General features: G+C 27.2%; 1 protein-coding gene across 1 annotated transcript; it reads right to left on the reverse strand.

Moving 5' to 3' along the window:
* Nucleotides 1-10,868: 10,868 nt before the first annotated feature.
* Nucleotides 10,869-16,294, reverse strand: LOC112751660 (damage-control phosphatase At2g17340). The gene is made up of 12 exons (XM_025800873.3): nucleotides 15,881-16,294; nucleotides 14,837-14,902; nucleotides 14,548-14,614; nucleotides 14,322-14,390; nucleotides 13,863-14,003; nucleotides 13,375-13,503; nucleotides 13,182-13,268; nucleotides 12,634-12,708; nucleotides 12,457-12,534; nucleotides 12,257-12,334; nucleotides 11,312-11,374; nucleotides 10,869-11,221 (listed from the first exon to the last, which is right to left on the reverse strand). The coding sequence occupies exons 1-12, from the start codon at nucleotides 16,048-16,050 to the stop codon at nucleotides 11,138-11,140; spliced, it is 1,107 nt and encodes a 368-aa protein (XP_025656658.1). The 5' UTR covers nucleotides 16,051-16,294; the 3' UTR covers nucleotides 10,869-11,137.
* Nucleotides 16,295-17,024: the final 730 nt, after the last annotated feature.

Genomic DNA, 17,024 nt, shown 5'->3' on the forward strand with positions numbered 1-17,024 from the left:
ACAAACAAAAGTCACTCTTTCGTGTGTGTTTGGTATAATCTCACCGTTATAATACACTCGCAAATTTATAACACCTTCCATAACCTCAACCTCACTTAACCCGACTTTTTTGACACAACTAATTGCAAAAAAAAAAACTCACACCTATGAACTATATGCAAGAAAGAGTAAAAGGAGAAGTGAGGAAGGATGAAATTGCGTTTCGTATTTATAGACAAAGTTCTCGATTAAAATATTATTTTCTATACAAAACGCAACCTGTGTTTTGAGACCTTTAAAAAAAACTTTCTAACACTCTCAAAACGTAACGTGCGTTTGTGGTCTTAAAAAAAATTAATTATTGTTGCTCCAAAAACGAAACCTACGTTTGGCTAGCACCAAAATTAAAATAAAAATGAAAAACTCAAAACGTAGCCTGCGTTTGGTGATTTTCAGAAACAAAAAAAAAAATTTAAAAACTCAAAACACAGGTTACGATTTGTATTTGACACCGTAGCAGTAAAATTTTTTGCCACACGTCTATTTCATTGTGTTACACCATACTTTTTTCCATATGAAAAAAAATAAACCCCAGAAATCTAAATAAAACACCTCTCCTTACCAAATTAACTTGACCTCTTAATTAAAATAGTTAGAATATACATAAATAATCTTGAAAAATTCTTCATGTTATTCTAGTTGTAAATTTATATAGGGTAAAGTATATTTTTTATTTTAAAATTTATTAAAAATTTAAAAAATATTTTTAAATTTTATTTTGTTTTAATTTTATTTTAAAATTTTTTATTTGCATCAAATATATTTCTAACAGTTAAATTTGTAAAAAAATTTAAGACCAATCTAGTAATAATATATAATAATTATTTTTTATTTATTTATATTGATAATTGTTCTTGTAAAATTGTTATAGAATTGGTCTTAAATATTTTTAAAAATTAACCGTCAAAAATATATTTAATACAAATAAAAAAATTTTAAAATAAAATTAAAATAAAATAAAACTTAAAAATAATTTTAAAATTTTTAATAAATTCAAAGACAAAAGAATATACTATACCATTCATATTATTATACCTTTATAAGTACTATATACTGGAATCTATATTTTATATTTTACTCTAAATAAAGTAGATATTTAGGCTGATAGATATGCATTGTTGAATATTCCCAAGTCTCATGAAAATATCGTTGGTTCTTTCGTGGTCAGCATTATGATGATAAGGAAATAATTCTCCTTTCTCACAATTAGTATTATCGATTATATTTGAGAAGTATCTCAATCCAAGTAATTGAAAGAGTAATATATGAAAAAGTATGATAATATATATTAGAGAGCATGAGTTTACATCTGGTACAAAGAAACAGATAGGGATTATTAGGAACTAGTTACCATATGGTTCGTGTGTTTTCTTCTTCTAATTAAAATGTAATTAGTAAGAGACATATTCAATCGTATTACGTGTATATAAAAAATTAAGGATTAAATATAATTTTAGTCTTTAAGTAGAGATTGAAATTTTTTTTTTGTTTTTAACTTTTTTTCACTTACAAAATCGTCTCTAAAGTTTAACTTAATTTTAAAATTGTTTTTTTTTTAACAAAATTTTAATTTTTATTACCAAATGACCCTTAATTAAAAAAGATATAAAAAAAAAAGAAAAACGGGTTAAAGGCGGGAGAATAGAAGAAGGGAATCATGCTAGGATTTCAGGGAAGAAGAGGGAGAAGGAAAGGTGGAAATGGGGAAGAGGAAGGGAAAGGAAAGGGAATCACGCTTATCGTCGTTCGGTCATTGGATTTCGTCACTACTCCTCTGGGCTCGACGGAGGTGCTTGATAGCGGTGGATTCTGGTTCGAGGCAAGAATAGGGGAAGGCTTCGGTGGTTTTATGATGGTGGGTGGAGAAGAGGCCAACGGTGATGGTGGAGCTCAAAGAAGATGGCACGAACTGGAGGTGAGGCGAGGGAGGAGAAGAGGGCTTTGCGCTGTGATGGTGACACTAGGGTAGCGCAAAGAGAGAAGAAGAAAAGAGTGGCGGCGCTGTGATGGCGGATCGGCCAGGGGACAATGAACAGAGAAAAAGAGAAAAGAGGAGAGAAAGAAGAAAAGAGAAAAGAGGGTGGTTCGGGTGGCTCACTGGCGACGTGAACGGAAGTGGTGACCGGGACTGGTTGGCAGAACTAGGGTTCGGACAAGGGGAAACGCTTCTGCTTCTATTATGTTGTTGATTCTAATTCCATTCTACTTCTGCTTTTGCTTCTATTATGTTGTTGATTTTTTTATTATAATTCTTTTATATTGTTGTTTCTGGTTGCTTCTGCTTCTGCTTCTAGTTGATTACATTGTTTCATTGTTCTTGTTGTTCTGTTTCTGCTTTTGCTTCTGCTTCTATTTGATTACATTGCTTCATTGTTGTTGTTTCTGGTTCTGTACTTGATTTTGGAGAAGAAAGGTATTTTAGTCCGAAGACGATTTTAAAATTAAGTTAAACCTTAGACGATTTTATAAGTTAAAAAAAGGTTAGAGACAGAAAAAATTTCAGCCCTACCTTAAGAACCAAAATCATACTTAATCTAAAAATTAATTATTAAATCAATTATTTATATAATATATATTAAAATATTAAATATATATTAAAAATAAATTAAATAATACATAATTTATATATAATAATATAATAAGTTAATAACTAATTTGATGTTTATTTTTTACATACAAATAATATTTTTTATAAGCATCATAGTGTTATGGGAATGCAAAAACTGTTGAAGTATGAAATCATGAATAATATAATGGTAATATATATTATACCATATGGTTTAATTGCTTCGGAAAATGGAATACACGAAGATTGGTATATATATGTTATAATTATTGCTGCATGTGTATGTTGAGTTCAATATAATAATGAGCATATATATTAAACTCAACTTTATCGAACTGAATCATGTATATTGTGATTATATATTATTAATTTTATAATTAGAATATATTATATATTGTTATTTTATTATAATTAAAATTAATTTTTTTTAAATAAAAAAATTTTTGTATTCATTTTATATTTTTTATATATTATTATCGATAATTAATTATAAATTTGACAATCAAAATATATAATATAATATTTTTTAGTTACAACTAAAATTAAAATATTTAAATTGAAATTAAAATATTTAAATTAAAATTAAAATATTTAAATTAAAATTAAAATATAATTATATTAGTATATTATTAATTTAACAATTAAAATATGTCACATGATCTTTTTTAATTAAAAATGAGATGAAATATTTTTTTTAAAATTAATAAATTCTTTCTTCCATCCTCTTATCTACTTCTTTCTTCTTTTCTATTTCTCTTTTTTCTTCTCAATCTATATATAATTTATAATTTATATTATTAATTTGACAAACTAAAATATATCATGAGATATTCTTTCATTACAATTAAAATAAAATATTTTTCTCTAAAATTAATAAACCCTCTCCTTCTTTTTCTTTATATTTCTCTCTTTTTTCTCTCATTTTTATCTCTCTCTACATTTCTATTCAACAAAAAATAAAATTAACAAAATAATATAATTTAAATAAATTTATAAAATTATAAAAAATATGTTAAATTTATAACTAAATATAATTAAAAAATAATCTCGTAATATTATTTACATAAAAATATTATTATATGTATATTTTTTAAAATTTTATTTAATTTTAAATTTATTGTTTATCTTTATAATTTATATTTTAAATTTTTTTAAATATTTATTATATATAATTTAAAAAAATACTAATATTATAATTAATAATTAGAATCAAAATTTAATTATTTAAAAAAAATTAATTTTGAGTTAATTTTATAACTATTAATATAAATTTTTTTATATTATTAATATCTATTTTTTTATATATATAGAAAAAATATTATTTTTAAATAATAAGTATAAAAATTAATTATTGTTATTTATGTAACAAACTTAACATTTAATCAAATATAAAAATATATACATTAAATTCTTTCATGTTTTAGATAATAAAAGTTAAACTTAATTATTAATTGTGAAATTATTTAATTAACTAAAAATTTATTATTTAATTTTTTATTTATGGAGATTTTAATCTTTTTAGTTGATAAAAACTTTTTTTTTCTTATAATTTTTTTTATAAAAATAATTTAATTGTATAAATTTTTATATCATAATCTATGATGTCAAAATATATAATTTTAAAAAATTTATATTTTTATAATATTATTATAAACAAAAAACACTAGTTAACCGTCAAGTAAGACGTAAGTAATTACTTATTTTCTATTATTGTATATATGTCTATTACATAATTGAATTGAACAAAAAACAACGCTATCAAATGAAAGGTTGATGATATATACCATCACTCATTATTAATTATGCTCAAGCTTTGTTGATGAAATATTGAAATGCCATTTCTCATTTTGCTAAAAAAAAAAAAAAAGAGCATCCATGATGATTACGGATTTAATTTGTCATGTTTAATTTTCCTCTTATATATGTTTCTTCCATTAACTAAACTATTACTTTTATTAACTAATTAAATAATGAAAGATTTATTTAGTCATGAAAAACACATGCCTACGTCACAATCTATCTGCCAGCAACTTTTTTTTTTTTTTTTGGTAATCATGATTATTATAATAATATTATTATTGTTATATTGTGTATCATGATGTTAATACGGATCGGAGAATAAAGACAGCTAGCCTTCTTGCCATTAATATTATCAAAAACATCCATTCAGCTATAACATCTTCATTTTTGTGACTTGGTAATAACAAGTAATTTCTATTTGATGATGATAAGTACTACTTTTTTTTTTTTTTTTTTTTTTAACTTTACATCCAACATGAGTAAGGTATAAAAAATTGAGATTTTACGTGAAATAAAAAAAGTAAATTAAATAAATAAAATGTAAAATTTTAATAAGATTTAAATTGTAAAATTGTTAACTTTAGTATAAATTTCATAAAATCGATTGACTCATTTAAAGTTATAATATCAAAAAATTTTAAGAATTAAATCGAAATTCTAGGTATTATGAACATGAGTGCAGCTGGTACATGCGCAGTAGTTTATAATCTCCTAATTATATAAAAAATTATAATTTTATGCATTGTTATTATAGAAAATTTACAAACATCTATTATTATTGGGTGTTATAAATTAAAGTATTAAAGTATATACTCTAAAACAAAGCATACATATTGTGATGGTTTTCTTTTTTAACATTTGTGCGATTCTAAATGTCACTAAATAGTATTGCGGTGGTTTTTTACTTAGATAGGAATTGATTATTTGATAGTTAAGACAAAGCAAACTAATTTTATTTACCTACTTTCATTGTTTTTTATCTACAAATTGAAGTGTATCAATGCTTATTCTGAAATCACGGTTTGGTGATAATTAATACACCATATGTATGTATATATAGATATATGTAGTTATGGAAAAATAATTAGCTAAAATGTTGGTTTAATTCTTAAAATTTTTTAATGTGTATTAAAAATCTGAAGGTTTTATTTGTTCAATTTGTGTTTTTATTTTAATATTTTCAGTTTTCAGAAATTGTGAAAAAAAAATAAATTTTTATTATGGTTTAATTACTCTGTTAGTCCCTATATAATTTTATCAAATTTACAATTAGATTTCTATACTTTTTTGTTCTTTTCAATTAGGTCCCTACATTACTTTTAATTTTGTAATTAAGTCCTTTTCATGTAAAAAATATTAAAATTAAAGAAATATTTCTTTCAAAAAATATGTGGTTAAAGATCTAATTAGGTTATTAATTTTGGATACGTTCAATTTGCGGAGAAATATTCAATTAATTCTTACATTTTTTACACTAAAAAAGACTTAACTACAAAATTAAAAGTAGCGTAAGGACTTAATTAAAAGAAAAAAAATTATAAAGACTTAATAACTACAAATTTAATAAAGTTATAAGACCAACAGAATAATTAAATATTTTATTATTTGTACTATTTTCTCTTATTTTCTCATAAAATTATAAAAAAATGCTAAAAATAAAAATGCAAACGAAATGCACTCTAAATAAGTTAATCAATTTTAAATGTGTAATAAATTTTATCATTTAAATCATATTACAATTTCATATTTCATATACTGAATATATTCTTTTAATTAATTTATAATAAAAAGTAAAAAATGCGTGAAGTTTATTTAGAGCTAATAATGAGGATGGTAAAGAAGAAAGAATAGTGTTAGGGTATATGATTGGGATGAAAAGTCAAAGGTGTACATACATATACATGGAGGTTTTGGTGGGGAGGGTGGTGACATAATTTCACCTAAAGCATGTGGTTGTTAAGCATAGACTTTACATGTATTATCAGTTGTAATGTCTCATTCACCTTTATAAAGGAAAAATAAAAGGGGGGAACAACACACATTGTAATTGATTCTTTTATGTAAACTTTATTAATGTAAACAATATGGACAGTATTTATTTTATTTTATTGCCATATAATCTAATCTTACAAAATTATGCACTCATGTACTCATAGAAGCAACCAAGATAATTGGATGCATTTTCATTTTCATTTTATTTTATTTTTACTCCAGTTAGTAGATCTACCTTTTCTTTTTCTTTTCTTTCTTTATTTTTTTTTCTTTTCTTTTTGTCACTTAATTAATTAGTTGAGTAGAACTTAAGACAATCAAGTGCTATAAGTTATAAATTATGTTGAAATAATTCGGAATATGCATGGATATAATGCTGAAAATGAGGAAATATATATTTTTTTTTAATTGTTGGAGACCATGCATTTAATTTTATGTTCTATATATACACTCTTTCAATGAACCACTTATTCTTATTATATAAAAAAAATAGTTTATTTTTTTATTATCATCCATTTTGAAATATTTTACACTAGCATCTACTTTGTGCAAGTATATTATATAATAATTATCATCTATAATACACGGATACAAGACACGATACGACACGGGACACGTTGACACGCGAATTTTAAAATCTTACATGACATGGGGACACGCATACATATAAAATATAAAGTATTTTTTAGATAAATCGTAATGATATTTTGATATTTTATTAATATTAAAATATAAATTAAATTTTTTAATTATTTTTAATGTCTTATTTTAATTATATCAAGTATTTAAAATATTTTTTGTTTTAATAAATAATAATATATACTATATCTAAATTTATTTTAAGAATATATGTTAAGAATAAGACTGGACACGCTGACACGCGATGATATTTAGGTGTGTCCAGACGTGTCCGAAATTTTTTTTTTATTTTTTATTAAAACACGGTTGGACACAATAGACACGTGTGTCGGACGAGTGTCGGTGAATGTCGTGTCCGAAATGTGTCTGAAACACAGACATGACAACTCAACAAAATGTCCGTGCTTTATAGATTATCATATATAAATAGTCTTTTTTTGTAATATCTTTTCCTTCAATTACAATAATTGAATAAATGAATTTTTTTTTGGAAGTAGAAAAAAAAAAAAAGATACTATAAGCAAGACATTTAATTATAATTGTGCCAACTGCAACGGTTACTTAATTAATCATCAATCAACTTTGTTTTAGAACATCAATTACATCTAAAGCAGCTTACAAATGCAAACATATAAATTTTTTGGTTCATCATGATTACCCAATAGAAAAAGTCATTGTCTTTTGCGAATTTTGTGCTAACTTTACAGTTATAAATTCAAGTTTTACCGAACCAAAAATTAATTACATAAATATATATATACATATAATATTTGAAGATGAAATTTCAACTTTATGGTTAATGAGGGAGATTAATTAACCAACATCCATGCATCCATGTGACTTGAAAAAAGGTCTAATAATAAAAACCCTACAATGTACATTATATTGGAGCTATCATTGATTATGATTAAGATTAATGATTACATAATACATATTACCACATGTGTCTTTTAAATATTGGCCATATATTTGTTATCAACAAGTAAGGTACAGAAAAAAGGTTCAAACACTCAATCAATTAATCTCTTCTTTTTCTCTTTTGTCAGTATATTCGGCTTTGCAATGTAATAATTAGTGTCTTTAATTCTACGATATCCTTACTTATCAACGGGCAAAGATTATTTTAACTTGCATAACAAATTATTTTTTATTTTATAATTTTGATTTCGAAATTAAATTAGTATTATTGCATGATTTAAATTTTCAAATGATGGCATATCTAATAATGTGAAACATCTTATCACATTTCAATTTTCAACTTTAGGTTTGGGTAATTATGAAAAATAATAATTACTTTATATAAGACTTACTCAAGTAGGGATCAAACTTTATATATCCTTATTTCATAAATACTATATTTTGTTCAGAGGTTTGGATTGTGGTATTTTGTGGTAATATATAAGTTAAATAAAATACAGATAATCGATTAAATAATTCGGCAATCTGCTTTTTGAAATGGACACTGCTATACTAGCATACTAGATAAAATATTGTTATTAATTTAATATTATTATATACAGGATAAAAACAAAAATCACTCTAAAAAAATAATTTTAAATTTTTGGTTTACTTATTCTATCGGTCTCTATAATTTTACTGAATTTTAATTAGGTCCTTATATTTTTTTTCTTTCGATTGAGTCTCTATACTATATCAAATTTTGTAATTAAGTCCCTGGCATGACAAAAACGTTAAAATTAATGGAATATTCTGTTAAACAAAATAAATATGCCTAACACTTGACTGAATATTTTATGTAGTTTAACAAAATATTCTGTTAATTCTAATGTTTTTATTACGGTAGAGACTTAATTATAAAATCTTATGTGATATAGAGACCCAATTTTAAAAAAAAAAATATAGAGATCTAATTAAAAATTTGATAAAATTATAAAGACTAGTGAAAAAAAAATAGTCATTTGCAAATTTTGAACATAGAGTGATTTATTGATTTAATGATTCATGACCAGAGTTGACAAAAACAGGTCCTAACTAACAATTTATTGATTAATCCTATCAGGATTACAGGACCAATTAACATACATGAACATGGAGGAATGTTACCATTTTTGGATTCGAAAGGCAGGCAATATAAGGAAAAATATGATAATTGCATCATCATGAAGCAAATAAAAGTTTGGATCAACGGGTTTATGTAACTTAATAAAAAATTAATAAATAAATAATAAATATTAAAAAAAGAGAGAGAGAGAGAAGAAGATGAGAGACTAATAAATAATGAATGAATCGGTAGAAATGGATGCGAGTTTTAAAAGATTGGAGGTTTTATTTATCTATTTATTCTTTTCAAAAAGTAGGAGTCTACAAATTGAAATATAATTTGTTATTAAAATACAAAATTTAATTAATGGAATACTTCTAAGTTAATTTTTCCATCATACTTGTGAATAGATTGTTATTCTTTTTTGTTTAAAAAAAACCATAACGTCATGCATATGCATAGCTATTTTTATGATACATATAAGAATTATCCAATTATATTCATGCGTTTAAATAACATTTTAAATAATAAATTTAAAAATTAGTTATTCCTACTAATGCAGTAATATATTATTGATTATTTATATAAAATTTTTTTGCACTAAGAGTGCATAAAAATTAAATTCTGTTTAATGAAAAGAAAAAAAGTAAAAATATACACGAACAATAATAAACTTATATACTAATATTGAATATTGAAAATGTTTGGTAGCAAAAAAAACAAATAACAAAAAAAACAGCCGAAACTTATCTTATTACAATAATTAATAAATATTAAATAAAACAAATTTTGACTTTTTTTTATCTCCTTAATATTACCGTATTTAATATACAAGATGCCAAACTCTAATTATAAAGGATTTAAGTAGATCCTCTTAATCTCCCATTCTACTTTCCTTACATTGTTTGACAAGTTTCATTAGTTATAGAAATAGAATTGTAATATACCATTATTATAGCTTAAATCTTATTTCCATAGTTTAACACTTGAGAAGAGAAATTATAGTAGTCATGTTCAAGACAAGAATCCCACTTTAATCATGAAAGCTTATGCAAAATCCAATCCTTGTAGAATACGTCTCCTTCTGTTTATTAAGGCATCTATGCACTACAAACATTTGGCTATGATCAATTCAAATAATAATAAATTATTATTATAAACACAAAGGGATGTAATCACATTCTCATAACAATGCATATTAATTGGTCCTTTTGACTTGTCATTTAAAAAGAAAAAAAAAAAAACACAAGTGGCTCCCCCCAAAATCGGATTAGTGAAAGTTACTTGAATTATTAGGTAGCTTTTGTTTTGAGGTACTAGGATAGAGACTGGGAGACTGAGACTCAATATCATGTTTGTTGGTGGTTTAGAGACTGATACTAAAATTTCTATCTCTGTCTCCAAAATTTCAGTATTTCAGTACCTCCAAAAAGTGGGGACACAGGAGACTGAAATTTTTAAAGACGGAGACTGAAACTTTAACAACATTTTATACCTAAAATACCCTTATTTCAATTAATTAATTCTAATTTTATCCTTTGTACAAATTACATTAGAGCTTCATTCTTATTTCAATTTCTGTCTCCCACTTTACACCAAACAGAATACTGAAATTTATTTCAGTTTCTGTCTCTCAGTATCAATCTTTCAGTCTCTGTCTCTCCACCAAACGCTACCTTAAGAACATAACTAATATCATTAGTGAAATTATGTCATATGTGTAACAAGATGTGAAAGTAAAAGAAAAAGTTTGACACTACTCATGATAAAAGTATTATTCCAAAGTGTGTAGGCTTTGAAAATAGAGTTATGATAATTATAAGAACAAAATTGAAACCAAAAAAAACAAACTGAATATTTCAATACCTACATTATAGCTTCATCATCATGAAACCAATTCATATGTGTAGAACTACTTTTTTTTTATTACAAGTAAAATGTATGATTTTTTTCCCTTTAATCCTCTCTTTTAAAACTAAAATGACATTGAAGAAAAAGCATTAGCTTCATGCTGGTATGTTCTAAAGTTGAGAGATTCAAACTAAGACAAAGTGAAACTATGCAGCAATGGAAGAGAAGAGAAGAGAAAAGAATGAGACTTATAAACTTGAGACTTCATTGTATTTGAAAACACAATCATACAAACGTCCACCAAGAAATTGTGCAACTTCAGGATGTTTCACCTACACAAATGGCAGCAGCAACAAAGATTCAGAGCTCAATAATTTCATGTGATAAAGAAACAAGGAACATAAATTAGTTAAATGCATTACCATCCCAATCTTGAGGGAGTCGCATTTAAATTGAGCATAGAGATTCGTTTCTATTCCGCGACCCTGACAAAAGAATAAATGTCGGTGTTTATGATGCGATGTAGAATTCAATAACAAACTTTGGACTATTTCTAGGATTTTGGAAAGGGAATACTGAAAGCAATGAAATTTGTTTCTTATTTTTCACTATTTTTTAACAAAATTATTCAAACAAGAAATAGGAACGAAACCAAGAAGACCTTCTAATCTTTGTGAATATGCAAATAAGTCAAAACAATCTAGAGGGGCTCAAAATATTTGAAAGATAAATGTGGAACACAAGTATGAAGGGATATACCATCAACATCTAAATGAAATTGGATACACACAACAGAACAAGGATAACTGGGAAACAACTAAACAAGCAATCTTGAGAAATTACAAGATATGAATATGTATATGTCTGACTAATTCCGATTGGCCAATGAAATATCTGTCGAATATTGTGCCACTAAATATTAAGAGAAAAAAATATTATCTTAATTTCATTATCTGGGTACCAGTTTTATGTTATCTTCAGGTTTATAAGTTGTCAGTACTCAGTATCATTATTATTTTTTTATTTAGATTATTACAAAATGTTCTATCTCCATAAAGGCATAACATATATCTATGGATTGTGCAGTTCAAAATGATTATGATGTATCTTAACAGACTCCTCCTGTTTTATTGCTTCGACCTTCCGATGCGAACATTTGGATCCCTAATAAGAACTATCTTATTACCTTGTATATACGTTGATAATTAATTCAAACTTCGAAAGACTACTGATACCACCGTATACCTTCTAACCAAAACATTACTCCCCTTGTTATCCTACTTCACTTCAAGTATCAAAGCCCGACAAAGCATCTAACAACAATCAATGCAATAGAAGTTTCCCACAATATCCAAGGAAGAACTTACCATCCCTTCTAAGATGACAAAATCTGCATCACTGGCAAGGTAAGCAAGTTCTTGTGACACTCTTGTAAGATCAATGACCTGCAATCCGTTAAACGAAGGAAGAGAAAGCAACAAAATCACTACAAAAATTTGATGATCTGATACATCCAATCAAAGTACTATAATTTTCAAAACATAAAAAGCATTGTTCATTTTCTTACAGGTAAATCATTGCCGGAGTTGGCAATTAAAAGATTTGAAATACTGACACCCATGAGATGTCCTTCTTCATCTTTTAACTGGAAAAGAACATGATAGAGTTAGAAAAGAATACCGTAATATCCCCTCAAAAAGAGAATATGGTTATACCAAAAGTTTACAAAACTTCTTTTAATTACCTTTGATATAATTTCAACTAGCTCTGGGTAAGTCACATCATTGATGGAAGGTAATTCATTAGCAGCCAATACAACCTGCATTCAAAAGGGAATTGCACAAAATATATAGAAGGTGGAAGCTATGAATCACATGCTTGAAAAGCAGTTTCAGTTTCAAACATAGATTCAAAAGAGGCAAAGACTACACCTACAGAAGAAAAGAGGAAATACTTTTGTGGCAATGTACAACAAAAGCTTCACTTCAGTGCATTTTGCTGGAATACAAATAATATTTATAGACATTTTTGTAATATGCTTGATTTAGGGTAAGGTTAGGTATTTAGCTTCTTTTGATGTAAAGAACACATCCATTTTTAGAAAATGGCTATGCTGAATGATTAGGCCACTTTGCTCTGTTGAACTTTGCAATTTTCTTTGTTGGTTTACATTTTGTCCTAATATTATGGATGATTACTATCCTGTCATCTTTTTGGAACTTTCCCTCTTCATTTTGATGAATCAATATTTTATTCCAAAAGAAAGACAAGAAAAAGGATATGTTATCAAACCTGACTCCCACGCCTAAGCAGCTCCCTCGCAAATGGCAGTATACCCAAAATGATATCTGCACCAGAATTATCTACGAATATGATAACCTGCAATGCAAAAGGAGACAGATTACAGCAGAAGAACTGCAGAGAATATGACAGCAGACATATAACTAATGATAAAATTGTATCTATCAATGTGCATGAAACTTGCCTTCTTCCATGACTTCTTGCTCCATTTCGCCTTAAATTTGTCAAGATCATCAATAACCCAAGGCCGAGGAACAAGGTTCTGACAACTAGCTAGAAAGGACATCCCATCCTTGGAGAAAACCTCTGCAAGCTTCAAGAAATTGAGGGAAGAATAAGGTAATGCATAACTAATTCTCCAAATTCCCGCATATATGATTATAATAAATAACACAACAGTTGCCTCCTTGTAAACCAATAAACGCAGACCACGGTAAAGTTATTACGAGTATATCTAGTTTCCCATGCAAAATTTTCAGCCTATGGCTCCATACAAAGATGAATTAGGATAATTTCAGTGGAAGGAAAAGGGGAGGCATAAGGATCTCTTCAGGGACACAAACCGCAGCTTACCCAAATTCCAAATATGGTTGATGCTTGACCAAGTAGATTCCAAGTTGGTCAAACATTTCTTAACTCTAGTTATTCAACAGTTATTAGAAGAACACATACCTGTGCCGAGCCAAGATCAAATATGTTTCCAGCAAAAATTCCTCTAACAAGATTCTCAAGTCGCTTGCCTTCATCTTCAATGGCATCGTTAAGGCGAACAACATCCCCAAATAGGGAGATGGCTTTTGCATTTTCTTCATCCTGTTGCATTCAACCACAAAAGGAATAACAAATCTGGAGCTTATAAAATGCACCATCCAATGATAATGTTAGCACCCATGCTTTCCCCTCCTTTAGAACTGATAACAAATGCTAAAAGTCTATTCTACTTTAGCTAATAAATTTACACCTTTCAACCAACTCTATAAAAAAATTCCACCCCACTATGCTTCACAAGTTGGCAAAAATTTGACGTTACTTTAATCACTACATAAGATAGACATATGCTTTTCCTCTACTTTGTAATCCATAGTTAGATATATAATTAGCAGATGGGACTGAAACTGCAATTAAACTTACCTTGACTTTTTTGAAGATATCTGTGAATCCCAGTTCTCTAAGTACTTGCTCACGAAGTCTGCAGAGGAGCTAGAACATAGCCCAAGGCACCAAACACCAAAACATAAATAAATAAATCAACAGAATTAGGCAAATCACCAAAATGCTAAATTTTGTTGGATTAATTTTTTTAATTCATTTTTTTATATTATTTTACAATTTCATTGATAAATAGTACAGAACATACGATACAATCAGGTGGCCCGCCATGACTTTCGGGATCTTTCTTCAAATCTTCAAGTATGTCACCATACCTTTTTCAGGAAATGCACAAATAGAAGATGCAATTAGGAAATCCCATACCACAAACTATTGCATACTTATAGCATAGAGGAGTGTATAAGCCTTATAATACAATGATACATGGCAAACGTTATCCCTAGATAATATTCAAAAGTAAACTGATGTGATCTCTTCCATGCAACAAACTTCTCAAATTGGAGAAATGGGAGGGGAAAATAACACAAATAGATCACCTTTGAGCAAATTTTTCAGCCTTAGTCGCAGCATCAGAAACAGAAGGATCACTCTCGGCACGCTTTCTGTCAAATCAAAGCTAAACCATATTGTGAATGGGAAACAAGCAAACAAAAGAGTCCTTACAATAAAATAAAAATATCATATTTCACTAAAACAACGCCACTGAGTTGCTCTAACTTAATACAATGTGAAGGGTTAATAAAAGCACATGGATGAACTCAGTAATTATTATAGAAACATTCATTTCTCGAAGATTCCTAAACAAGGACATTTTTAGTCCATTGCCAATAGTAATGCCTTTCACCTACTAGTAACACTACTAGTAACACTCAACTTCTCTTAAAAGAAGCTTCTTCTATATTACTCATACTGCAACAACTTCTACATCATACTTAGAATTATTAATTTATTAATTTATTCAAAAGTCAAGGAATAAGTTATATCATAACAACGGCAAGCAAATCGTACCACTTTGGCAATGGCAACTACTTCCGCACCAAGAATAAGTCCTTTTAGTGTGTCTTACAACTATGCCAAGATGCTAATGCTATGTTATCTCAAATCTATAAAAGGATAATGTCATAGCCAATTCAACATGAACCATTACAACCAAAGGCATTTGGTTGAAAATGGAAAACATAGTTAAAACCACCAAGTACACCAGCAGAAATTTTTGCATAACTTCCAATGAATAAGGGGAAAAAAATGATGCAGCACTAGTAATACTACTACTGTATTAACTATTAACAATTCAGATTATCATAACAAGTACAAGATCAAACATAACAAAATCACTAATCTACGCCAAAATTTCACACAGCAATAGTGCCCAAGCTAAACCATAACAATTAAAAAAAAAAAAACAGAACAAAAATGCAATGCAAAAGTATAAATTTTTATCTCAGAAATGAACAAAACACGCCACTTACGCTCAAATTGAGCACAAGGGTATATGATAAGAAACATTCTAAAAAAGATGCTTGCGAATCACACAGCGAAAACCAAAAAGGAAAGAACTTGAAGAAGAAGAAGAAGGGTACTTGAAGGAAGGGATGGAGTTGTAGAAGAGATCAATCCAAGAAATTTCGGTGGGAGTGGGCTTGCGAGGATTATCGGAGGGGAATCTGTAGGGAATGGTGCAAGCTCTGTAGTTTGCTTCGATCGGCGTCTGCAGCAAAGGGAATTCCACCAGCTCCGATGCGCTCTCCATAAACCAATTATCAATAATCGATCGGAATTGGGAGAAGGAAGAAGCTAAAGAAGGAATCGCAGAAGGGGGTGGGGGGTTCTTTGATTCTGTTTTTGGTGAACTCTGAAAATCTGCTTTATCTGTAGTTAATTTAGAGTCAGAGTGTCAAGCTCTTAGTGTTATGCTCTATATGTGTATATACTTGAAATTTGGAACCTTTTTTTTTTCCTTCCCATTTTATGTTAATTGTTACTCTTGTTTTTTTTTTTTTTCCAAAATGCTGAACAAATATTATTATTATTATTATTAACAATTCAAAAGTATAAAAAAGAGGTGTAAAATAAGTATATTTCTAACCATGATTTTTGTTTTCTTGTTTTTCCTATAGTTAGCATAGCAAAAATACTATGTCCGTACTAAAAATCAATAACAAAATCACTATTATATATTTATGTAAAAATATATATTATTTTACATATTTTAAATATATATTTTATATAAACTATTAATTTTTAATATAGACGTAACTTGATTTTTAACATAATGGTAGTTAAATAGGATGAATCATGAATCAAGGATGGTTAAGTTAAAATTTGTGAAAGGCCAATTATCATGTTCAATTTAAGCGAACTTTCTTTGAAAGAATCACAATACGTATGCTTTCAAGTTTCAACAAAAATAATACAAGACTTGCATAATTTTTTTTTTTCCTATTCAAAGTTTCTGTCCCTAATGTTTTAACAAGTAGACTTAAACAAATCTCGTTATTTGATTTAGAAAAAACTATAACGATAACAACAATAATCGACTGAGGCATATTTTATTTTGGATGGAATCCACCATGTCATTCTCTTTCATTTCTAAATTCTAATGGTTTACCATGAATTAGTAAGATCAATATTATTTTAATATTAAATATTAACAATAACTTATTGGAATAATAAATGATTGAAATGAAAGGCATGAGACCACACAGGTCAAATTTCAAAGAGTTA

This window comes from Arachis hypogaea, chromosome 15 (assembly GCF_003086295.3).
Source record: "Arachis hypogaea cultivar Tifrunner chromosome 15, arahy.Tifrunner.gnm2.J5K5, whole genome shotgun sequence".
Taxonomy (NCBI): domain Eukaryota; kingdom Viridiplantae; phylum Streptophyta; class Magnoliopsida; order Fabales; family Fabaceae; genus Arachis; species Arachis hypogaea.